Source organism: Metopolophium dirhodum, chromosome 3, assembly GCF_019925205.1.
Source record: "Metopolophium dirhodum isolate CAU chromosome 3, ASM1992520v1, whole genome shotgun sequence".
Lineage (NCBI taxonomy): Eukaryota > Metazoa > Arthropoda > Insecta > Hemiptera > Aphididae > Metopolophium > Metopolophium dirhodum.
Window position 1 is genome coordinate 28,037,876 of NC_083562.1, and position 26,632 is coordinate 28,064,507.

At 28.4% G+C, this 26,632-nt stretch overlaps 2 protein-coding genes across 7 annotated transcripts in view; one reads left to right on the forward strand and one right to left on the reverse strand.

Annotated features, from left to right (window-relative positions):
• Positions 1–3,472: 3,472 nt before the first annotated feature.
• Positions 3,473–8,343, forward strand: LOC132941085 (V-type proton ATPase catalytic subunit A). 2 transcript variants are annotated; one of them, XM_061008958.1, is made up of 12 exons: positions 3,473–3,609; positions 4,802–4,894; positions 4,984–5,096; positions 5,174–5,539; positions 5,603–5,754; positions 5,824–5,965; positions 6,104–6,233; positions 6,319–6,445; positions 6,510–6,758; positions 6,820–7,026; positions 7,099–7,288; positions 7,344–8,343. In XM_061008958.1, the coding sequence occupies exons 1-12, from the start codon at positions 3,540–3,542 to the stop codon at positions 7,434–7,436; spliced, it is 1,932 nt and encodes a 643-aa protein (XP_060864941.1). In that variant the 5' UTR covers positions 3,473–3,539; the 3' UTR covers positions 7,437–8,343. The 2 variants fall into 2 exon arrangements, with proteins under 2 accessions (XP_060864941.1, XP_060864942.1); XM_061008959.1 differs by lacking the exon at positions 3,473–3,609 and adding an exon at positions 3,808–3,975.
• A 2,399-nt stretch (positions 8,344–10,742) lies between these two features.
• LOC132941079 (utrophin) overlaps positions 10,743–26,632 on the reverse strand; it is a 58,652-nt gene continuing 42,762 nt past the window's right edge. For 2 of the 5 annotated variants that reach the window (XM_061008941.1, XM_061008944.1), the window contains exons 52-67: positions 24,849–25,021; positions 23,893–24,037; positions 23,678–23,801; positions 16,977–17,140; positions 16,229–16,354; positions 16,041–16,171; positions 15,775–15,969; positions 15,583–15,719; positions 15,311–15,515; positions 14,961–15,231; positions 14,356–14,876; positions 14,114–14,257; positions 13,811–14,048; positions 12,651–12,732; positions 12,452–12,553; positions 10,743–12,172 (exon numbers count right to left, since the gene is read on the reverse strand). In XM_061008941.1, the coding sequence (XP_060864924.1) occupies positions 12,108–12,172; positions 12,452–12,553; positions 12,651–12,732; positions 13,811–14,048; positions 14,114–14,257; positions 14,356–14,876; positions 14,961–15,231; positions 15,311–15,515; positions 15,583–15,719; positions 15,775–15,969; positions 16,041–16,171; positions 16,229–16,354; positions 16,977–17,140; positions 23,678–23,801; positions 23,893–24,037; positions 24,849–25,021 (2,823 nt within the window). In that variant the 3' untranslated portion in view covers positions 10,743–12,107. Of the gene's footprint in view, positions 12,173–12,235; positions 12,262–12,451; positions 12,554–12,650; positions 12,733–13,810; positions 14,049–14,113; positions 14,258–14,355; positions 14,877–14,960; positions 15,232–15,310; positions 15,516–15,582; positions 15,720–15,774; positions 15,970–16,040; positions 16,172–16,228; positions 16,355–16,976; positions 17,141–23,677; positions 23,802–23,892; positions 24,038–24,848; positions 25,022–26,632 lie in introns of all 5 variants that reach the window. The other 3 variants (XM_061008942.1, XM_061008940.1, XM_061008943.1) reach the window with 2 other exon arrangements.

Consider the following 26,632-nt stretch of genomic DNA (forward strand, 5'->3'; position numbering starts at 1 on the left):
AAAAATTGATAATAAAGAATTTATGGACAGCGTGATTTAAAGATAATAAATAATTATATATATATTATCTTTATTATTTAACACTACAACGAGTACAACGGATTATTGTCTATGATATACATATTATAATCATGACAAATTACATTCAATTCGTCATGCATAATATAATGGAGTTATAGACTGGATACGAAAGCATAATCACCGCTTAAGGTTACGAGTAGGCTAATAATTAGCAATAATAATTAATAATTATTGTGATGAGGAGAAATAGGGCAAGTGAGAATCTAGCGCCCCATATGTTCTTCATGTAGTGTTAATACATAGACCTATAAACTAATGGACAGCGCATTCCACTCCGCCCTGCCATCAATGCACGGGAATCATATAGGAGAAAGAAAGAAGAAAGAACTAAGAGAGAAAAGAGAGAAAGAACATAAAGGGGCTAATCATTGACGTATGCAACTAATACTATGTTTTCCCCACGTTCTCTTTTCTCTTTTACTCTATATCGTACCCCAGACCTCTCTCTCTAAGCGCTGTCCATTAGTTTATAGGTCTATACGATGAATATAGGCATTAAGTAGCACTAGATTCGCACTTGCCCGATTTCTCCCCCCCTGCATGTCAAAAGCCACGATTTAAAATATCTTTAATCGTGTCCCAGTAGAACAACTGCACAAGTCTTTAGCAAAATAGTTAATACTTAATACTATAGATTAGATTAATCTATAGTATTTGCCTTTACACTATTATAGTAGAACAATGTAGAATAGAAAATTATAAACTCGATCAGCTGATTGGGGTCTTGTTTACTTATGATCTAAAGTCTGAACCTCCGAATAACATGAAAACGTTTTTAAGAAAGTTGCAGTTTTAATAAAATATCAAGGGGGGGAGCTATTTTTATTTTTTTGGCCTCCCCTCACCATAATTACATATATCAAATAGAGAATACAATTTGTTTATGGTTCTATAATAAATTACACATAACTTTCATTTTTTATTTCATAATTTGAATAGTTTAGTTATATTGGAATCTTTATAAAGTACCAGCCTCTGATTTATACTTACCTTTAACCGTGAACATAATGTTATATAAAATATAGTAAAAAGTCCGTAGATTTGACTAATCTAATCTAAAAAAAAAATGAATAATAAATACATAACTGAAGTAATACATTTAAAGCAATTCAAGCATTTAGTGTAATTTCAATTAAAAAAAGCGGGTAAGTGGATGTCGCTCTGCTGTACAGTAGGTTACAAGTGAGTCAATGTATAATGGATTGTATTTAACTTGAATTCAATGATATAATATCATTGTATATTTGTATAAGAAAAACGATTTTGATCGGAGACGGTTTATCAGTCTGGATTTTTAAAATTTTTATTATTTATTATAGCCTTTAAGTTAAATTAATATTATAATTTTGTATTCGTAGCTACGGTGATAAACAAAGTGTTAGAAATTAAAATCCCATTTTAAGCGGTTTTTCGTAATTTGTCAGTAGTTTTTCTCGTGGCATTCAATAACTATTGAGAAAATCGAAAAATGACCACTCTAAAGTACCATCTTGATCCAATTTGCTAAAAGATAAGGTAGTAGTTGAAAAAAAATTATATTTAAAAAGCACCATGTAGAATATTTAGATAAACAGCTTAAAACAATTTAACATGTACCTAAAACAAGTCAACTAGCATATTATAAATGTTATTTAATTACATTAAAAATATTAAACAATAATAATAATTAATCAAAATTAACAATTGACACAAAAAAAATCCTCGGTGGGGGGTGGTGAGGCGCCATCCTTCCCTAAAAACCGCCACTGTTCCCACTGTAGCCCTACCCTGGTAAACATCCATATACACTCTCTTCCAGAAAATTTATGGTAATAGGTATTTGGTAATTCCGTGCAAACTAACGACAATGTATTACGTGTTACCCGGTTACCTACCATAATGAAAGAAACAATTTAAGATATATCTTAAATCGTGATCACTGCCAAGTCCTAATGGCTAATCGCAGAAACTACTTGACCGATTTTAATAAAATTGATATCAATAGACCTATTACGAGTATTACCTAACTAATAACTATACATAAATATAAATATTTTATTTTGTTCTGAGCATAATTAATTATTCTTATAATTATTTATAATTACATGAATCGATAAGTATCGTTAAGTTAGGTACCTACTCGGATGTCTATAAATATACATTTTTGTTTTTAATTGTTATTTAATTAAACTATAAAGTATTAACCTGCAGTTTCATAACTTTTTTGTTTCGACCTTACCTATATATAATATTATAAGCTATTACTAAAATATATTAATTTGTTTTCATCAACTTTTCATCTACCGAATAAGTACCTTTAATTACCTATCCATATTGTATTATGTTTAAATACTAGATTGTTTAAATATAAGAATGTAACAATGTAAGAGTAATGAGTAGGTGTAGGTTCTATTAAGTATTTGAGTCATTCAATTTAGTTACTCGTTACAATTATAATCTCTTTACTCTTATATAGGTACATTGATAGATAAAACAATTATTAAGAGTTGAAGATTAACGAAATTATTGAAGAACTGACTGAAACATCTAAATTGGAATACCCGAATGGCGAATACGTACCTATACTTACCTACTATTTCTTGTATACAAATTACGAATACTACGAGGAACCTATCTATTATAACTAAGCAGTACCTATACCTAAATATAGTTTATAAGTTCTATAGGTGCTTTCTCTCATTTTTCCATTAATTGTATTCATGTTTAATATCATTACACAATATATGTATCTACTGTAATCTGTACTCTGTAGGCACAAAGCTAAATTATAATTCTGTTTTAACAGGCACCTATAAACAGCCAACCTATGAACCAACTAAACGTAGGTACTAGGTATATTGTATATAATACATCAATCAGTAATAGTATTATAATCATTTCTATTTTTTTATTTTACTAATAATTAATAGCCATTAAAATATTATACGTATATAATTTTTCGACATACATCACTCAGATGAGCTCATTTGAAATTGTATGCACAGTTGTACAATACACATTACTTCTATAAATTAATTAATCTTAACAAGTGTTAATTTTGTTTTTGATTCTATGAAAAGAGTTATCGTACACTCGTACCATTGTTCTATGCTCGTACCCCGATCCCGATAATTTTTATTTATTCCCGTTGCATACAATATTATACCACCTATTTTAAATTCTAAAATATTATTTGATTATTACTGATTAGAACGAGAATAACCATACCGAGATACATATTATAATTGTGTAACTTTACTTTTGAGGAAAAATATTTTAGAAATAAATAATAAATAATAATATAATAATAATTAGTTTGTCTTTATTATTATTTATCATTATTTACTCACCTTGGAAGGTTGGTATTAGAAACAATGTTGTTGCACATGCTGATAGACGTCTTACAGTCAGCTGATTAGAGTTCCACCCAATTTTTTTTAAGTCGCGGTCGCTCCATTCACCGCCAGTAGCAGCACTGCATGAGTTGTGGCTTTCGGAGTCGTCTTTCAAGTTTCAATCGAAAAAGGATACGCCCGTGCAGATATTCAAGTGAGTATTATATTTAATTATTAATTTTTCTACCTAAGTGTTTCCTTTCATTTCAATACGATTGTATGACTATTTTCACCGACTCTATGGCCATTCTTATTTTTGACGTTGCACCCTTAACCTCCCGTTATCAACACTTATCAACCCTTTGATGGTACCCTCCCAGTTTTGACGGCGTTGGCAGCGGCCACGGCCAACACCCTCAAGTCTGTATTTACGAAATATTGTAACATAAAGCTTAATTTACACTCAATTCCTGTGTTAAATACCGACATTTTGAGTGTGAACATTTCTCACAGTTTATTGTCAATCCTAACCTAATTAATTTGGGATCCGCCTTATTTTTGGATGTCAATTAACTAAATGGTAATTGTGTTTAATTGCGTACACTTAAATGGTACAGATTTATTTGTTCATGAGCTTCTAAACTATATTCGAAGCATATCTATATTTATAACTACCAATAAAATTATGTAATTTATTAAAAATATATTTTTTATGTAAATACTAGAAACCAGATAATGGATTAAATTCATGGTAAAATATTTACAGTGATTTATGGCTTACATCTTAATATCTGTAGATGCTTGTAAGCTTGTTACTCTAACTAACTTATATAACATTTTCTAAGCTAAACTACTATATTTTTAGTTTAAACTTTTCCTCTATGCCAGTACCACTTCTTAAATTATATTTTCTAATAATTTAAATTACACACTTAAATTACAACATTTGCCTATATTTTAATTAGTATATGTTATAACTTATAAAGTATGTGGAATTCTATTGTATCTTGTTGGGGATCATTAGGTAAAATATTTTATTTATTTATGAGTATTATTAATTTCACCTAAACAATTGGAATTTTAATAAATAATACTATATGACTGGATATTTAATACACTTAATTAGTATATTTTCTACTATTTATGATTGTGTGTACTTACTATTATTTTTTTATTAATATTTGTATTTTTAACTTTAATTTGGAAGTGTAATTAAATTTCCTCTAAATTATTATATTTCTTAAAATATAAATGATTATGTGAACTATGGATATTAAATGCTAGCAGTAATAAAACAGATTGTTAAAATTATAATACTAAAAATTTATTTGCATTATTGAGTTAATAATTTTTTCAAGTACTATAAATAAATGTCTGTTTTACTTACATTTTTCTTTACAATTCAGATAAAAATCGTTCCAAAATGACTTCGTTAAACACTTTTGAAGATGAAGAACAGGAAAGTTCATATGGGTTTGTGTTTGCTGTATCTGGACCAGGTTAGTACTACTTTTGTTAAATTTATCTGAGTTTTTTGTGTACATTATTTTGTGCTTTATATATCTTAAACATTGTTTTTTTATTTTAGTCGTAACAGCTGAAAAGATGTCTGGTTCAGCTATGTACGAACTGGTTCGTGTTGGATACTTTCAACTGGTTGGTGAAATTATTCGTTTAGAAGGTGACATGGCTACCATCCAGGTTAATAAGATTAAAATTATTCTTTTATCTAATATACTAGTTCCATACCTAATTATGTAATGTATTTATTATTCTAGGTTTACGAAGATACATCTGGTGTTACTGTTGGTGACCCGGTTTCAAGGACTGGAAAACCACTTTCTGTAGAATTAGGCCCTGGCATATTAGGAAGTATATTTGATGGTATTCAACGACCATTAAAAGACATCAATGAGCTCACCCAAAACATCTATATTCCCAAGGGTGTTAATATACCAGCTTTAGGTCGTAATGTTTCATGGGATTACAACTCATCCAATATAAAAATCGGAAGCCATATAACTGGAGGAGATCTCTTCGGTCTTGTCCACGAAAATACTCTTGTTAAACATAAGTTAATGTTGCCACCTAAAGCTAAGGGAACCGTTGTATTCCAAGCTCCACCGGGAAACTATAAAGTTGATGTAAATATAATTAATAACCTTATTATTGTTGAACAACAATTCAGTTATTATTTTGTTTCTTAGGATATTATTTTGGAAACAGAATTTGATGGCGAAAAATCATCATTTACTATGTTACAAGTTTGGCCAGTACGTCAGCCACGCCCTGTCACTGAAAAATTGCCTGCCAATTATCCACTTCTAACAGGACAACGAGTACTTGACTCTCTATTTCCGTAAGTTAAATAAATGTTAAAATCTTAAGTTAATAAGTTCTAATAACCTTATATATTATATCTATTTAGTTGTGTACAAGGTGGAACAACAGCTATTCCTGGAGCTTTTGGTTGTGGAAAAACTGTAATATCTCAAGCTTTATCAAAGTATTCAAATTCTGATGTTATTGTATATGTTGGTTGTGGAGAACGTGGTAATGAAATGGCTGAGGTAAAATGGTCTATACATTTATAAAATACATTTAAATGTTATATTTATTAAATGTAATTAATATATACAATTCAAACCATTGATGTTAGGCCTTGCATTTTTATCACTAATTGTATATATTTTATAATTATTAATTAGGTATTGGGAGATTTCCCAGAATTGTCTATTGAAGTTGATGGTGTAACTGAATCTATCATGAAGAGAACTGCATTAGTTGCTAACACATCTAACATGCCTGTAGCTGCCCGAGAAGCATCAATTTATACTGGTAATAACTAACAATAAATATTATATCAGTGTTTATGTAAACATCATAATGATTATTTAAATATTTAATAAATAATAATTTTTAGGTATTACTTTGTCTGAGTACTTCAGGGATATGGGATATAATGTATCTATGATGGCTGATTCAACTTCTCGTTGGGCTGAAGCTTTGCGTGAAATTTCTGGCCGTCTTGCTGAAATGCCTGCTGATAGGTATATTAAAGAAATATATAAATTTATTTATTTATTTAAATTAAATATGTTTATTATGTATTAGTGGTTATCCTGCATACTTGGGTGCTCGTCTGGCTTCATTCTACGAAAGAGCTGGCCGAGTAAAATGTCTAGGTAACCCTGAACGGGAAGGTTCAGTTAGTATTGTTGGAGCGGTCAGTCCTCCCGGTGGTGACTTCTCTGATCCAGTTACATCAGCTACTTTGGGTATTGTACAAGTGTTTTGGGGTTTGGATAAGAAATTGGCTCAACGTAAACACTTTCCTTCCATTAATTGGCTTATTTCATACAGGTATTGATGAAAATTACTAATTATTTTAAGAATATTTTTGAACAATATTTTGTGGTTTTAGTAAATATACAAGGGCTTTGGACGACTTCTATGACAAAAACTTCCCTGAATTTGTGCCTTTAAGAACCAAAGTTAAGGAGATCTTACAAGAAGAAGAAGATTTATCAGAAATAGTACAGTTGGTCGGTAAAGCATCACTAGCTGAATCTGATAAAATTACATTAGAAGTTGCTAAATTATTAAAAGATGACTTTTTACAACAAAACAGGTAATTTATTTGGTTTGGTTGAGAGTATTCACATATTTTAATATTCTCATATAATATTTAATATTCTTTTAGTTATTCGTCGTATGATCGTTTTTGTCCATTTTACAAAACTGTTGGAATGTTACGAAATACTATTGCCTTTTATGACATGGCTCGTCATGCTGTTGAGTCAACAGCTCAATCTGAAAACAAAATAACTTGGTCTGTAATCAGGGACAGTATGGGCAATATCCTTTACCAGTTATCCTCCATGAAGTTTAAGGTAATACATTATTTTTATTACTTGACGTTTTTTTATTAAATGTGTATAATAATAGGACCCAGTTAAAGACGGCGAAGCTAAAATCCGTGCTGACTTTGATCAGTTATATGATGATATCCAGCAAGCTTTTAGGAATCTGGAGGATTAAAAGTATTTTTCACGTTAATACATCGTTATTCAAAAACAAAACAAAAGTTTGTAAAAAAAAAATAATATATATTATAATAAATTGTTGTTGTTTACTCCAGCTTAAGTAAAATTAGCGCACATCATAGAATGAAACTGTGGTGACGGATGTAAGATTCTTTTTGTTTTTAAACTTGTTGTTTATGTGTGTCACCATCAAAAATTTTTATATTATTATTTCATTTTATTCGTCATTCCATTCTTGTAGATTTCTTTCACAATAAGTGAACTATTATTTTATAATTTAATTTTAATTCGACAATAATCAACCATACCATATGAATTTTATAAATTAATTTCTGTATCATTATTGAAAGATATGAATATACTCATTATCATGTAAATATAAATTATTTATTATGAAATTGCCAACTACAATAATAATTCGAAAAAATAGTTCAATCAGTACTATTTAAACTATTTTTATTTTTCGGCAATTCTAAACATTTAAAAATGGTTTAACACGAAATTAAAAAAATATATTAAGTACTCTAAACACCACAAGAATACTATTTATATTTTCTTAAATCCCAAATAATTGTTCGTAATGTTTTTTTGGATAGTCAAATATGGTTTTTCGTCATGAATGATTGTTTTGTTGTTTTTAATTATATTATAATTATATTATAGTCTATGAATTATATTAAATAATGTAGGGGTTTTATTCTTATGAAAGAGACCATTTTAGTGTACTCGGTAAATTTAATATTTGTAAAATATTATTAGGTAATCTGTTATCGATGATAATTAACAAATACATTCCAAAATTTATTGTAAAATTGTATTTATTTGTTTAATTTGAACATCCTTTTCTTTAAGTAATGTCATGTTTTCTATTTCCTAGTGAATAAAATTATGTTTCTATTTTAGTAGTGACAGTTTTTCAAGCATCCAGCTACATGTAAATAAGTTCTCATTTAAGATATTATTAAAAGTACCTATAGTGTACATAAGCCTTAACTATTATTATAATTTATAACCCATCCAGTTTATCTTAGCTATTGATTGACGTCACTGTTACCTTACCAACACAGTTAGTATTACTTTACATATTTTTACGATAGTAATTAATGGTCTCCTATGGCCAAGATGAACTGAACGGGTTATAACTTGTAGCAATATGATATATTAATAACAGGGTTAGAAAATACCACAAGTATATAGATGATTATCTATTTATGTGGAAATGACAAATTCAACAAAATAAATGTAAAATAATAATTTCATCATGATTACAATTTACAAGAATTTATAGACTATTAATTTTGTATTTTAATGTGTTTTGCAGTAATCTACAGTTAGTAGTATCAACTGTTATGGCACATGTATGAAAGCATAAAATCTTTAAAATGTATAATGAGTTAAAAAAAAAATGCATATATTATTTTTTGAAAGACGTAGGGACATCCCTACACGGCTGTTAAATTGTGTGACTCATTTTGGAACATATTTTGTTTATCATGTTTTAGGGTAAAAAATGAATGCTTTCAATTTTCAATGTTTTTAATCTAGTGAACATTTTGTTATCGATAATAATTGAAAAAAAAATTCTCATACGAGTCATGCCTATAATCAGCTCAAAAAGAGTCGAATTATTATAAACATTTTTTCATGCATAAGAAATAAATAATAATCACCTATATAAACATTTAGTGAACATTTCAAGTATCTACAGTTGTATTTTATAATTGTATGCATATAAGTGGCGCGCATATTGGAGGGTCAATGGCAGTAGCTGATACTCCTGGTTTTTTTGGTGGGTGGGTGGATCTCCTGACCACAAAATATTTACATCATAAAAATTCTACTATGTATTAAAATATTAAAAATAAACTTGAATAATTATAGGCTATAGCCATTAGTCAATATAGAGGTAACTGATTCAATATGCTACCACTATTTATTTTTGAGTGTGTGCCTCTGAGTCCCTACCCCTAGACAAACTATCTCTAAGGCTACTATACTAGGCACAGACGTAAATTCTCATGCAATGTGGGTGTGTCACACCTAGTATATTATAATTTGTCAGTAATGGTTTGAAAAATAGTTTCCAACAACCTACAGCTTACAGATAATCAACTGTGAATAATTAACGTACATGAATTTGCATTTGTAAAATAAATATTAAATTATATTAAATATTAAAATAATACTTTATTTAATATTAAATATTAATTTTGATAGTAAAAAGCAGAATTGTATCGCATTAATGTATCAATATACAAGATACAATTATGAATTGCTGTAGCAAGGCGTGATATTTTTAGTTAAGGAGACACTGAAAAAAAAAATGGCACTAATAAGCCTAGACTCCCTTTTTATTTTTTCTATACGGTAAGAAATAAATGTTCTAAAACTAAAACCAAACTGAAATATTATATTAAAAAAATTAAAAATGTTTTACTTCTTTAAAATGATCATTAAGTTCAGTAGTGGAGTAGTTTATAATTCCATTGTTCAAAATGGCATTAATTAAATCATCAGCCATGGCCCATGAGGACAAATTACAATATATCTGAGATAATTACAAACGATGAGACGAGTCTCAAAGCGTAAATAGTAAACCCCACTCACATTAGCATTCCCCCTGTACCCAGTGGCGGATCCAGGGAGGGGCCAAGGGTCTCCCCTCCCCGACCTCTTCAACAGACAACAGACTCCTCTTTTTACTTACAGAAATATTTTAAAGTGTATAATGTATTTATGGCTTAGAAGTAATTTTTTAGGAGGCCCCCCTCCAAAATTAAACCCTTGATATGTCACTGCCTGTATCCGCACGCCCATAGATGTAATACCATATTTGGAATGACCTGTATTGCCGTACATCGCCTTCTCATACGCACGGCCATATCGCACACATCTAATCTATTTTAAAAATTATATAACTGTACAACGAAAAACCGATTTTGACAAATATTGAAACATACATCATATTTTAATATTTATAATATAAAATAAAATTTACATTTGTAAATATTTAATAAAACAAAATAATTATTTCTTTCTCCTGTATTCTAATTTCTAAGAGGGGGGGTCGTTGTCTCTTTGTCTCCTATGAGCACGCCACTGGTGAATTATATCTAAGATACTGCCCAACCCTGGATATATAGTAATTTAATATTAAAATCAGGGTCATACACTCATACTTATATGCACAAAGTACTTAATCATGTACTTTTGACGGACAAAGTATAAACAGTTTATTTAGATGGATTAGGTTCAATAAGCCTAGTAAACTATAAAGAACAATCAACATTCAACACAAATAGGTTTTGTAATAAAAGTAAATAAATACATTTTTTTTTAAATTAGTATATTTTTATTTTGTTTGTTATTGCTATATAGTTTCCTATTTAAAAATATAAGTTAAATAATAATAATAATTACCTTAAAACATGTATATTATAATAATGAATGATATTAAGTTTTTTTAACCTCTTAACCAAATAATTATTAAACCAAAAATTAATAGGTAATGTATTAAATGTTTACAATAAAGATAACAAAAAAAAATTAAAAACAAAAAAAATTAGCTTACTATAATTTTAATATAGTTATATAGCATAATATTATTAATTATTATCATGTAACACTTATTAGTAACTACATACATCATATTGTATGGGAAATCGTACAAAATTGTGATTGTCCTTATTTTAAAATGTAGTAATTATATTTATTATCAAATACTATTTTAATTAAAAAACGAGTTCTAGTTTTATATTTGTAATGAAAAAACCAAAAACCAAATAAAGATATAATATCTGATATGTTAGGTAGCTACAGTGAAATTACACTATAAAACTTTTGACCCTAAAATTTGAAATTATTCATCACATTTTAACAATATACAGTATGCCAATATACACCTGTATTTACAAACAGATATATACAAATTTTTATATATCTGTGATTTATAATGATATTATCAACAGTGATAAAATTATGATAATGATAAACTAAAATAAAATATAAATGTACAATAAAAAAATTAAAATAAATTTATCAGAGATAAAATAAACATGATACATTTATCTTGTAAAGAAAAAAGTAATGGCACATAACTGTTTAACAAAAATGCATTAAGATAATCTATTCAAATGTAATTATTATAAAATACTAATTTTGTGTAATTTGATATTTTATATAATACAACTTTTAGTTTTATTTTAAAATTATGATTTAATACTTATTTATTATTAAATTAACATTAAAAATAGGTTTGTTTTTTAAGAGTAATATAAAGATGACAGTTATTTTTAATCTTTATTCTGTAGCGTGGGAAATTTAAACAACTATACAACTAATGGTTGAAATACTAAGATTTTAGTATGGAAAATATATAGCTGTTCTGTCTGAAAATATATTTTATAAAATTTAACTTTCTGCATATAAAACTAGTGGGTGTCTTCTCACACCGCTACAAAATTACTTTTTTTTATTCTTAAGAAATTGAACAATTGAAAAGAATTTGGAGAGTTATTATTTTATACGTGCCTACCTGTAAAAATTATTAACATTTTGATATGTAAGTACATATTATAATTATTACATACATATTTAACAAATACTAATTATAATAATAATAATAATAATACTATTAATATTGTACTACAATGTCATAATATACTCTTTAATTTTCATGTCTATCCGTTGTCATGACAGTTACTAGTTCAGTAACAACTTTACCTAAATCACCTATAAAGAATAAACCAATTAATTTTTTTTTTTTTAGAAATATTGTTTTACAATAATACAAACCTAGATTTTTCCATTTCCATGAACAGCTAATAAATAATGGAATATTAGTAGTATTAAACAAAAATACATAAAACAAATTGACATAATATATTTTAAAAAACCATTATCAATCATTAGATAAAAATAATGACAATTTGCTTTGGTACTATTAGATTAGGTAGTTTGATTTGAATACTTATATTACATAAAAAAATGTTATTTTGAATTATATTTTACCTGCCATATGGTGTAAATTACCAACGGCATGATTAGATGCCGGTATTGGTGGAGGAGGTGGTCTCTCCAAAGTATTACGGCTGTTGTTTTCTGACCAATTTCCTATATAAAGATTTACGTTACAATAATAATTTATAAAACAAGATTTACTGGGATATATCCTTATATATTATATATTTATCAATTATTCTAGACATACCTGATTTGTCAGAAGAATTTTGCATAGGAGAATCACAAGCTAATTGAGAAGCCGTCACCGACCTCGTTTGGAATGTTGCTGGCTAAAATTCACAAAAAATAAACACATTAACTTAAAACAATACTTTAAGCATGAAAAATTTAAAAAAAATATCTTCTATGGAATAATGTTTAAATTATAAAACTGTTTTATTTGTAAAAATTAAAAATATCATATTTTATTGTATATTGTAATAATTCATATTGCATACAATATGTTTAAAATTTAAATACAATCTATATTATATTATATACCATGACGAAATAAACAGGTATGTTAGCAAAATCTTTCTACGCATAATATAGCGTGACCCTGACATTTCCAGTCATATCTGTGACAGAAACAAATGGAAGAAAATCCTCTCTCAATTTGTTGGTATCTTTATCGAAGTACCTAACGCACATAGACAATTGTTCAATGCCAGCTAAATCGGTCGTTTCATCTGCTAAGATTGTAAAACATTTTGATCTATTTATTTTATCAACAATTTTCTGAACATTCAAAGAATTAATTACAATTATAATTTCATTCTGAATATCTGAACTTATATAAGTAGCATTTTACCATCATAGTTCCTTTAATCAATATTCAATAATCTATCTTTTCAAATTACTATTTTATTATATACATGTAGTAAATAAACATGGTCAAGGAGGGTGGTGTTACTACACCTACAACCCCCCCCCCCCCCCACTAGGCCACTGCAGTTATAGGAAAAATACGCGAGTCATGAAGTATACAATATGTTAAATCTGTCTCCTGCTTTTTTATTTGAATTACATTTAGTTTTATTTATTTTATTATTAAATAATATAACTTATTGTATTTTTTGTGTATAAAAACTTGTTATAATATGCATAAACTGACAAAAAATGTTGAAGATTATTTTAACTGTAAACTATAATTCTCAATTATTTGTTCATAATATAAATGTATAGTATAAATTAAATGGATAAACACTGGTTTGCTTAGTCTAAATAAAAAATCAACTTTAGGTTAGGCTAACCTAACCTAACCTAACTTCATGGTAAACTTAAGAGTAAAAATGTACATAATATTTATTTTCTTTCACTTTTAAATGCATGATTTTATATGCAATTATTTATATACTTTTCACTTACTTCTTCTAATAGTTGTCTGAGTCTTTGCAATTGTGCTTCTAATTGTCTGTTATGATCTTCTAATATTTGCATACGTGCTTCTAAGCGGCCTTTATGTTGGCGTAACATTCTTGCCTCGGATACCATATCAACCTCACCATTATTATTTGGTATAATATTGTAAGACCCTTTGCTGCCAGTTCCAGTTTTCAATTTTTCATATTCTTCTTGCAAGTGGGTGTTTTCATCTTCCAATTCTCTATAATTTAATGTTAGAGAATATTTAATTTTATATTAACTCAATCAGCCTTATTTAATACTTACTTTATCATAGTTTCTAACTCATGTCGTTGATCTGCATCAATTGCAACCATTATTTGAACTGGACTCCTTGGTACAGATGGCAATGTTTCGGACCCACCATTTAAAGACTGACAATACTGGGCTATTAAATGATGTTCATCTTCACTAAAAATAATAATTAGCATTATAACAAATATTAGCATATTATTGTGTACTGGTATAATACCAATTGTAAGATTTAATTTAATTGTATAATAACTTACGAATCTGGGGTAGAGTTGCTACGTGCTCTATATTCAACTTCAGCTAAACGTGAAGCATACATTTCTAAACGGTTGTGAACATCAGGTATAGTAGAGGGAGTATTAGAATGTTGCGGTGATGGAGAAGGACTCTCTAAAGCATCCCCTTCTAATACTGATTGAACAGGTAAATATCCAACACGTGGATGCTTTTTGAAATAACGTTTTGATTTAAATTTATTACGAAGGGCACGTGTGAAATCCCGAACGTCTTCTCCAGACGTTGTTGTAGTACAATATTCTTGCATTGGATGAGTAAGTTTATGGTGCTTGGCTTTACGACCAGAAAAGAAGCAAGATTGACACATATCAAAATTGAAACATTTTAAGCACCGATATCTGAAACCAATTATAGGATACGTTTTGCAAATGTTGCACTTTGCTTGATGTTTTGCTGATTCAGCTTCAGCTAGCCTATGTAGCACAGCTAACCATACCATACTCTGTGGTTCTTGTTGTAGCCAAACTAAGAAGTGCATAGCCTAAAATAATTTTTATTTTAATTTAGTCAATTATAACTTATGAAGTATTATGTGCAATTGTAGATGTGTATTAAATATACTTACTTCAATAACAGTTTTATCTTTGCCAGCTTTTTGGAAACAGCTTCGAACAGATGGTTCAATATTAGAACCACCAAATGATGCTACCTCACCTAATTGGCGTGGTAATTGAATGCAATCATGTAATAAAAGACCTAATTTGCGTTGATCTACCTGTCTATTTGGATCAGCTATTAATCTGAATAAATAACGATATTTTTCTTCTAAATGTCCTTTACATAATAATACCAGACCAACTTTAAATGACAATACACGAATTTGACCTGTGCGTTGGCTAAGAAAAAAAAATTAACAACAAATTTAATAGAATATTGTTTAGGGTAGTAAAATAGAATTATAAATGTATCTTTTACCTGTCATAAACATTTAATAGCCAGTTCAAAGATAAGTCAAGGCAGAGTGGAACATGTACTAAGGAAGGATGTTGAGATGCTAGTGTATCAAAAATAGATCCTAGAATGGTTAACATTTCTGATACGGTTATTAATTTGTCATTTTGAGCACGTAGACCATGGTTATCAAATGCTTCTAAGGCGGCTTCCAAAGTCAACAAATCAACTACAAAAAGAGACAAGAATTTTGAAACACATTTTTTTTTCTGACCATCATAGATAATAACACTTACGAGACATGCGTTTTTGGACTGTTCGTAATTTCATAGCAGTTCTGTAGGCGGAGAATCTTACATCATTAAATTCTGACAGAGAAGACATTAGTTCCATCATTTTTGGATGGTCCCAATTCGTAGATTCACATTTATGACTAAATTGAATTAAATTAGTTTTATATCCAAAAAATAATTAAGAAAAATACTCACTTAATATAATAAGGAACTTTATTTGGAGTTATTTCACGTTTCCACGGAGGTTCCACTGATCCACTCAACAATAAAGAAGTGGATGCCTCGCTATGACTGGCAGGTGAAGTTCCATTACTATTGCTAATTGTGTTTTTCCCAGTATCACGAATTTGTTTATACCTATCATCCATAGCTAATTGTAAAACTTTCCATCTAATAAATAAAATAACCATATATTTATAAAAATTAATATACCAAATATTACTAACACAAAGTTAAATTACCTATTATTTATGTCCTGTAACATATTTTTATTGGATACACTTATTGTTACATTGTTGGATGCAAGTATACTAGCTTGATCATTAACTTCCTCCAATAACCGTTGTACAGGATTTAATCTATCCCCAAATTGCTGTAAAAATAAATCGATATATTTATTGGTACATTTTTTTTTAATCCGATGATTTACCCTTAGCTCTTGAAGACCTTTTGTGGAGTCACCAGTGTTTGATGCTGGCCATGATTTGTACATGGCCTCAACACTAGCTAATTTCGATGTACAGTCTTCTAAGCCTTTCTGGAACACTTGCATTTTCTAGAAGAAATGTAGGAATACAATTATAAGAATACATCAAACCACTATTTGACCTGTTTAGTAAAATGAACAAAATAAATTGATTGGCTATTGGATTTGGCTGCTATACTAGCAACACATGGCTATTGTACAAAAATAGTTTATTACCCAGTTCTGAGGACTATGTCTATACGTAATGTATATTAAATACATACACAAATGGAGGTAAATAATCTATTTTTATTAGTTTTAAGTGTTTTGATCAATTACTTTATTTATAAATAGAATTAACAACTATTACATAAAAATAAATATTTTAGGTAAGAAAATAATTTATACTATGTATGTATTAAAAAATGAGTATAATATGAAATTGTTTATTTGTGTACAAACCCTTAATTATCAAAAATTATCATAAAAAAAACTTGGAAACATAACTATGATTCAAGTTTGATTGGTTCACCCCGAAAAGTAATAAAAATATAGCTTAAGCTCAATAAATAAAATAGGGAGCCCTAATTCGTTGAGTGACAATTTAAAAAAATGTTTTAAAGTTTTTATTGATATAAACTTTTACCATAGAAGTTAATTTTGTGATCAAAAAATATTGTAGCAAGACTAAAATATAAAAAAAAAACCATACCTTAATTGAGTCATTAAGACTTCGTTGCCACTGATCAGAACGTTGAAGTAAAGAGTTCCATTGTTCAGATACACGCAAAACTTCACGTTTCAAACTTATTGTTAAATCGCGAGCTTGTTCTTCAGCACTACGATATCCTCTAGAATCTCCAGTGTTATTGATTTCTAAAAACAAATCAATTTAATTTGTTATATCACATTTAGATTTATTACTTTACACAATTATAAAATATATTGTAAAAAAAAAATAAATAACCGTAGCAAAATATTAACTTAATTTTAAATATACTCCGTCCCAAAGGTCTGCGCACTTTTTTCAGCTTCCCCCGGCCACTACCCTTGCCATTATATTTTTATATTTATTATATTTTACGGGCTGAGCACTTTTACACTTGGATAGAAATATACAGTTTGTATACATATACATTATACGTCAACAATGGCAATAATAGTTTGGAAATAGAACAAAAAAAAAACAAAAATTAAAGTTTTATAAAAAAAAACAATTGGGGCTAGACATAGCAAAATAATTAGTGGTGGCATGCAGGACGTAAAAAGGAGCAGTTGCCAATGGATCGGGTTTAGCGCTGAGGTACCTTAAAACAAATTAAAGATAATATTGCAGAAGAGTCTACTTTGCCGTTATGTGGGAGATGCGCGCAAAAATCTTCGTAATTGTGTTCATAACTATTTTATTTTAAGATTTATTTAAAAAAAAAATACATTTGTTAACATTTTTATATGACAACTCTCTACTAGTAAATTACAATAGTAGTATAATCTGTAACTAATAAAAGTATTATTTAAATAAACATAATTAAAAAAATGTTGGCAAGTGGGTGTCGCTCCGCTGTACAGTAATTTACAAGTGGGTCACTGTAATGTATGGTGGTAAATTTGAATTCAATGATATAATATCATTGTATAAGAAAAACGATTCTGAGCGAAGACGGTCAGTCAGCTTATGATATTACTAAGTACATTTGATATTTGAAGATATTATTGTGAATAGACTAATTTTATTTATATATTATAATTTATAACCTATTTACGTGAAACCTTAATTTAAATTTTCAATCTTTATGTATATGTTATCATTTATGTTTATGTTGAACATTTTATACATTTTTAAATTTAAATTATAATACATTATGTCAAAATTAATTTTAAATGGTTATAAAAACATTTTGCATATGTATTTTAATATTTTTCAACTGCTATTGTAACAATATATCAGGAGCCTAGTATTCAATTTTAACGCTTTTTGGCCCAACAAATACAATTTTATTGATAAATATATAGAAAACAAAACTAAAAAATTTGAAATTTGAAATTGTCGGTACACAGTTAAAAACGAGTCAAAATATTTTCAAAACTTTATGGTGTGTAGAAAATGAGAATATAAACATTCAGTGAAATTTTCAGGTATTTACAGTTGTTCGTTTTTGAATAACAACAAAATAAGAAAATCCTTACATGAGAATTCGAGTAAAAATTCCAATGTCGTAAAAATATGAACTTCAAACGCTCATAAAAAATTAATTTGACTTTCTTGTACACATTTTTTTTGTGATAAAGGTAGCCAAACTTATGAGGAATCTTATATTACATTTTAAAATGTTAGATTTAAACAGAAAATTTTTTATGAATTTCCTACTGAAAATAATTTGCACATTTTCATGATTTTTACTTATTTTGTCAAGATTTTAACTTAAAATGCTTATAAAAAAAATTGTGACTGGTTTTTTAATATTTTCAAATGTTATTGTAACAATCTACAAGGCTTATATTAAATTTTCAAGCTTTTTTACTCGACAAATTATATTTTATTGACATACAAAAAAACTAAAAAAATTGATGAAAATGTCCGTTAACAGTTCAAAACAAATCAAAATATTTTAAAATTTTATCGTGAATACTGTATAGAAAATGCTAATAATGCTAATATAAGTAACCAGTGAAAATTGTATGTATCTACGGTATCTACGGTCATTTGTCTTAGAGTTACAGATTTTGTCAAAAATCGATTTTGCGTAAGAATTACCGCTTTTCCTTAATTTTAATTTTGGTTTTCCCGGTGATTTTGAAAACTACCGAGAACTTGAACTCCCAAAAGTACCAACTAGATTCACTTTTCCACCTGAAAAGATACTGAAGTTGAAAATCAAAACATTTTTTCGAATACTTATCGTGTACTGCACAGACACAAATTAAAAAAACACACATCGTTGTAAAATGCATACATTCATCACTCCGTTCAGAAAAACTAAATTAATATAATCATATGTGAGTAACCCTGGAAATAATAATCAACTACCATCAGAGTTTCAAGAAATATAAACAAACAGAAAAACATTAATTTATATATAATAATATGGGTATATGGATAAGAACGAACATTCTGCGATCATCCTAACCTATTAATACCTACTAAGGGCGCTAAAGTAGTAGATTTTACTTAAAGTTTCACATTTTCTCCTCCAATCAAGATAAAACAAAATTGATGAAATGCTGGATACTACTTTTTTTTTGGTCTCTAGGGAACACCCAAAAAAATTTAAATTTGCCCAAAAAAGGTAATAGGATATTGTGTGACAAGGGGGGGGGGGGGGGGAAGTGAGCTATTTCAGTCGTGTGACGACGTGTATACGGAACGAGCCGGACTTACAATTTTTGTCACAACTCTGCGTTCACCGATCACGGCAAAGGTAATGCAAGGATCTATGCAACAACCAGACTATTCTATGGAAACAATATTTCATGAAAGAAATGATTTGGTTTTATTTATTTTAAGCGTCACGCATGGAGATTATAATATGAATATAAAATGCTTAGATCATATACACATAATAGTACAGTGGCGTAGCGAATTTTGTATGGGGAGGGGGGGGGCTAAGTATACAAATACAATATGTGTTTTATTTACACTTTTTATTTTATATTAATCTTGTTAAAATTCTAAGGTCAACACAGTAAATGGGGGGCTATGCCACTGTCATATAGTATACGAACTAAGTATTCTATGAAAACGATTTCATGAAACAAAAATGTTTGCGCGTTATGCAAGGAGGTTATAATTAGAATATAAGAAGTAACCAACAGCTTATGTTATGTAAGGACCGTAGTATATATATTTTAGTGTCTGGTTGTGCAGAGGATACGCGCGCTCAGTACTTTTGGGGATTTCCAGTTTACCACCCGGCACTTCTTGGGATTTCCATTTTACCGCCCGACACTACGGGGATTCCCATTTTACCGCCCGCTGGACGGGAAAAAGTCACTTCCACCGTCATCGAAAACTAAACTTTCGGTGCAGGCGTGACAAAAGTCTTTTACTATGTTTATCTGATTATTTGAAACATGTATGCCAAAATAAGTCAATATTATTTGAGATTTATCATAATTTACGATTTACTACCAGTTTTGGTGAATTACGTCAATAACCGGTGAGGCGGTGAAAGATTATTCACAACATTTACCTACATAATCGAATCATTTTGGTAAATGACGTCATTCGCCGTAACTGATATTAAAAATAAGTAAATTAATGCAATAGTATTTATGCGGTAGTAGCTGAACTACCTAAATAATAAAATATTATTATTATAGTCTAATCAAGTATTTTATTTCACGGTAATTAGAGTTCACATTCAATAGTGCTCAAATTAATAATCAATATAAATTGTGGTTACCAAATGTAAAACCATTGTGTGGTGAGTGTGTCAGACGAATGCAAGCGTAGTGTAAATTCAATAATAATAATCATAATAATAAAATTGCTCTTGAATAACATTAGAATACGTTAAAATATGTAGTTTTATAAATAGCTGATTAAACTTCATAATATTTAATTCATTAACATTGTGTGTGTGTTTTAATTTTTATTCAACACAAATAGTACCTACTTGTAATTTGTAAAATTTCAATGGTTTTAAATGTACATATGTATATTTTGTACTTTGTAGTAGGTACCTATAATGCTCATTATGGTGATATAATATATACGGTTGATTAATATTTTTTTTTATTAAATACACTATTTTACAATATTATAAGCGTTTGTAGGATATTTTCACGGGGTGTGCGGAATAATTTTTTTAGGGATAACCATTCCTCAAATATATTTTAGTTTGCAATTTATACTTAAAAAAATAGACGCTAAGTTGGTTGTTTGGTTGTAGATGCCAAATGTACCTCGTCGTTAACTCGATCATTGTAATGAATGAGTTAAATTTGAATCTGATGATAAATTTTTATAATATACAAATATGCAATAAAAACAATTCTCGAGCGGAAACGGTCAACTTTTTGATAACTAAGGTTAGCAAACAATTAAAAAATAATAATAATGGTAATAATATTAAAATGCTAACAAAATTATGTTCGTATTTATTTTTTTCCCAATTATTTTAAAAAGTACTTAGAAATTTCTAATTTTGACCACCAAAGTACAAACTTCCGGAAGATAGTCCCTCGAAGGTTGAAACATATATTTTAGATTCTGAGCAGAGTGATCGAATATATTGATTTTACAATGATTTGAGTTTTTTATTTTCACTTTTCTAGTAAATAAAATGCTTTGATCATCAACTTCGACGGAGGTTTCTGGTAGCAAATTGGATCTAGTATTTGTACTTTAAAACCTACTGTACAGCAGAGAGATACCTATTTTGTTATACATTTTACCTGTATTTAAAAATTATAATACAGTGAAACTTTCATACTACGAAGTCTCATGGGAAATTAAAAATATTCGTAGTATAGAGAATTTTGTTAAATATAATTGAATAAATTTTACCTAACCTAAAAAAAAAAAAAAATTGTACACCTAGTTTAACTAATTATTACGATGTCACATTTTATTATCTAGCTATTCATCTATGTAAATAACTGTAATTTATTATATTTACTTATTTATTTATAACACCTATTGCATGTTAAAAATTGTCTTTTTATCAATAAGTTAGATGACCTTGATGTCAGTAACACTTTAATAATAATAATAAAAAAAAAAAAGAATAAATTTGGTTTTATTCTCAAAAATATTTCTTTAAATGAAAGTTCGTTATACTAGATACATTTTTTATGGAAGCGGGGGGGGGGGGGGGGGGGCTAAAATTGTATCAGCAGCGCAAACCCTGATAATTAATATATTTAGCAAAAAAATTATTAAAAAACTGCCGGGGCTACGGATAAAACTAGGGATCATAGTCACCCCAAGTACCCCTAACTGCACCTATGGTTACACGGAAGTTTTCGAAAATCGAAGCATTTTTCGTGATCACTGACACAAAAATAAAAAAAAACACACATCATTGTAAAATCAATACATTCATCACTCAGAATCAAAAATATTAATATTTATATATTACTATTTAGTATTTACTTTTTTGGCATTATTAAGTTTTAAGAAGATCAAGTGGCCTTGAACTCCGTGAACCACACAGGTTTATCATAAATTCATTAGTAGGTTCTGTTTTTTTTTAAAAATATATTAAAATTATTTGTATAAAAACCTGACATTTGAAATTATGTAGTAATTCAAGAATACAAAAGTATAAACATGTTTAATAGTACAACTAGCTATAGCGGTAGTTATTACTATGATTATTATTATTATGATATTTACAAAATTTATAAATATGAAAATTATTTTATTATTTTTAAATTACACTAAACAACACTAGATTTTTATGATTGCGGCAACACTGTCGTACGGGCCTACCAGGACTCTTCCTGTTTTCTTCGGGACGCGACGTACTGCACCGCGGGCATGTGACTGCAGAAATAGTCGCTTCATAGACCCACAATTTATAGGTTGTTTTGACTTATAAAAGCCTAACTTGTACTATTTTTCCGTTATCGCTAGACCCCAGACACGTCGATTATATTATTTAATTTATAAATACATCTTTCGAGTGTTGAACCAAATAATTTGTTACTCAACTCGTCTTGACATATACGTATTCTTGTATAGAATTCCTTTCACAACTTATATAAATTATGAACTTTGTATTACAATTTCAAGTTTTTTTATCGAGTGAAAAATTATTTATTGACAATAATTGAAAAAACTAAAAAAAATGAAAATTAAAGAATATAATAGATTTTGCCAAAATTCTTTTGTTTCCCAACGCGTTAGAAAACTACTGCAAATTTCGAATTTTTATCCCTCGAATGTACCAGCTCTAGATTTACTTTCAAATCAGTAAAGATTTTGAAATAGAAAATTGAAGCATTTGTACTGCCCTAAAAGTTGATGACAGACAGAAAAAAATCATTGTAAAATCAATACATTCTTTCGCTACGATCAGGATTTAAAATCCAGAATCCTTCTAATATTTGTTACTCTTTTTGTAGTGATATTTATAGATATTGAAATGTTCTACTTTTTTAAATGTTTTTTCGATTTATTTATGATAACATTTTTGTTTTGAACAAAAAAAAGCTTGAATAATTGAATACAAGATTTCAGTGTAAGTAATATAAGCTGACAAACAGACCATCTGAACTCTTACAATCGTTTTTTATATAAGTAGGTACCTACTATGATTTATCATTGAATTCAAATTTAACACATATGTTAAGTGGTTACTAAATGACCAGGTACATTCGACCCCTAAAGCTTATAGCGATATTCTTAGTTTTTTTTACTTAGAATTTTATTTTAAAGTAGTATTTTTTATAAAATTGTATTCTTACCTTCATTTTTTACGGCAGATGCAATTTGGGATTCATTGTTAATGTATTGGCGACCGCTACGTAGGTTAGAATCAATAACTGGCCTCTTCTCTTCCAATTGCCTACGGAACCCTCTATGATCATCCTATAATACATTCAATTTTTATCATAAACAGGTAATACATAGTTGTATTATATTTTGTTTTAGAACAAAATGTGAATTAATTGTAGGTTACCTGTTGCTTTTGTAGCGTGACCAAATCGTTGCCTAAAGGACCAAAACTTGAAATTTCTGTGTCCTTTTTAATTACCCATTCGACTAGCTCTCTCAGGGATAGTAAAAGAGTATTCCAATGTTCCGTATTATTCTCTAATCGATTTCTAAAATAAAGATGTATGACATTATAATATATGAAGTATTATAGATTAAATTTTACAAATATCCTTAAACACGTATAAGCATGTTTAAATAATACATTTTAACAAACGAGGGTCATGGCGTGTATTCATAATATATATCTATATAGTATATTATATCTATACGTATATGGTATATACAAGAAATGCAGATTACCTTTATGTAAAAAAAAAATTAAAAAAAATACTCTTTAAAATTACTATCGGAGTTTTATTACCAACCGAAAATTTCTAACAAAAACCAATTGCAAACGTTGATAATTTTATGAGCTTAACTTAGTACCCATAACGCGAATAAATCATTCAAAAGGTCACACTACTCCTGACGCGTCACGTATTAAAAGGGGGAAACTAAATATGATCAAAGTCCAACGGGATTGCTTCAATATCACAGGTTCAGTGCTATATGAGCTTCTTGGGAATTATAAATTACAATCATATAATATAAATGAAAGTTAACAGGGTGTACATATCCCTCGGGGCACAAGTAAAATGACAGGTTCCAATTACCCCTACCCAAAAAAGGCATACATATTATACAGTTCAAAATTTATTATTTTTAAAGGTTAAATATATTATTGCATTTTTTAACTACAAAGTAATATGTATATTGTATAACATACACTACATAATTCACAGTTATTTATAGTTTTTTAAAAAAAGTTTATAACATCGAAATATTACAACTTCTGTATATAGATAATATATATATATATATTTAAAGACCCTCGGCAACTTAGGCCATTGTTAAAATATTATAAATGTTAATAGGTACCTAATAGTCACAGAACGATTTTTCAATTGGTTCCAACGCTGATTCATTTCTTCTAACCGTCTTTGAAGCATTACGGCATCTTCCTGCGACGACAGACTTCCTAGAAGTTTTCTTCCACTAGTATCAAGCGAGTTTAATGATTGACTTTTTGTTTCCATTTCTTGCTGTAATTCCTGTTGATAAAATAAATGAGTTGGTTTTATATAAAATAAATAACATGTTTTCTGTTAGTCATTTGTCATAGAATACTTTTTAAAATATCTGAATTACTGCAAACGGTATCTACAAACAAACCATAAGTGAAATATGTATGAGCCTACGTAGGTTTATAGATCATCTAAATGATTTGTGCATCCGATGATTTTCTAATTTAATATTAATGGGATATAACATCTGGCGGATAAAGTGTAAATAATATAAACTACAGTTAATTGAGAATGCATTATGTAATTGGATTATAGACTGTAATGATTGCGTTATGAGAGAAAGAGCAATGCATCTGTTAAATTCCTCATCTTCATTAAAATTGTTGTCGTGCCATATATATACCCGGGGGAAGATATTTTACCAGTAATAGTGGGGGATATAAGTTGTTTTCAGATATGAACGTTTTAATTTTTTACACGGATCGCGAAGCCAATCGAATAAACATCAATTTATTATGTCGATCACGCAGAAAATATAAACTAGCGGGTGGTAAAGGAAACAAGCCACAAAATAGGTCTAATTAAATTTTAACGCGTCGTTGCTGCTACAGCTATAGTATAGTATTCTCACGAGAGCCATAATACAAGACCATAAGGTTCCTCGAAAATCCTTTCTATGCAAACATTTTCTCTTGTTATGTACGCCAGTAATTTTTCATTATTTTTATTTGTAGTTTTATGTCCAACAAACACATACGACATGTTAAATTATGAAATTTGTGTTAACATCAAAATATTCTTTGTGCCAACAGCGACAAAAAAAAAACGAGATTATATAATATAATATAAATTGTAGACCGTAGTATGTATCATAAGCAGAGCAATAAAAAAAAACCTTCTCAAACATTTTATTTTTGGTAGGTAGGTAGGTAGGTAGATAGGTATGCAAAGTTTACGTTGATTTTTCCACGTTGGCTGTAGTCACATATAGATTTTGTGTGAGACTGGACTCAAATTGAGTTAAATGTAATAAAATCATGTAGACGAGTTAAAAATGTTAATTAAAATTAAAATTACCTACTTTTATAATTGGTTTGCAAAAAATATATACAAATAATGAAATTACTTCTCAAACTTAGCTGGGAAGTTTTTTATCTCATCCTGTTAACGTTCGTTTGCAATAATTGTGATTATACAGATTACAGGTATATCAGTTTGGTTTTACCTTCCATAGGTACCTATACTATATTACCGCTTTTTATACAAATAATTATTTATACAATAATCTCGATAAACAAAATTATTATAGGTTTAACAGTTGTAATTTTGATTCAATAAGCCATTTGCATCATTATCAATACGTTGAATATTTAACATTAAGACATAATTTTATTATTTAAAAATATAATATAAGTATAAGTATATATTATATCATATTAGAAATTCACTAAGGCTTAGTTTTGTTAGTATAAAACCTAATGAAGATCTATTATTTGCAATCAAAATAACTCCGAACTTGGATAACGATTTAATACTAATTTATACAAAATGTATTTCCATATTAATACCCAATAGTTGATATATACACATCAGATTATTAATATTTACTCTAATTAAATTATAATAACAACCTATTGA

Coding starts and splice junctions, on each gene's coding strand:
- LOC132941085 (XM_061008958.1), top strand. CDS start 3,540: ATGAGTTGTGGCTTTCGGAGTCGTCTTTCAAGTTTCAATCGAAAAAGG. Junction 5,966..6,103: donor GTGGTAATGAAATGGCTGAG/GTAAAATGGTCT, acceptor ATTATTAATTAG/GTATTGGGAGATTTCCCAGA. Junction 6,446..6,509: donor GCTGAAATGCCTGCTGATAG/GTATATTAAAGA, acceptor ATTATGTATTAG/TGGTTATCCTGCATACTTGG.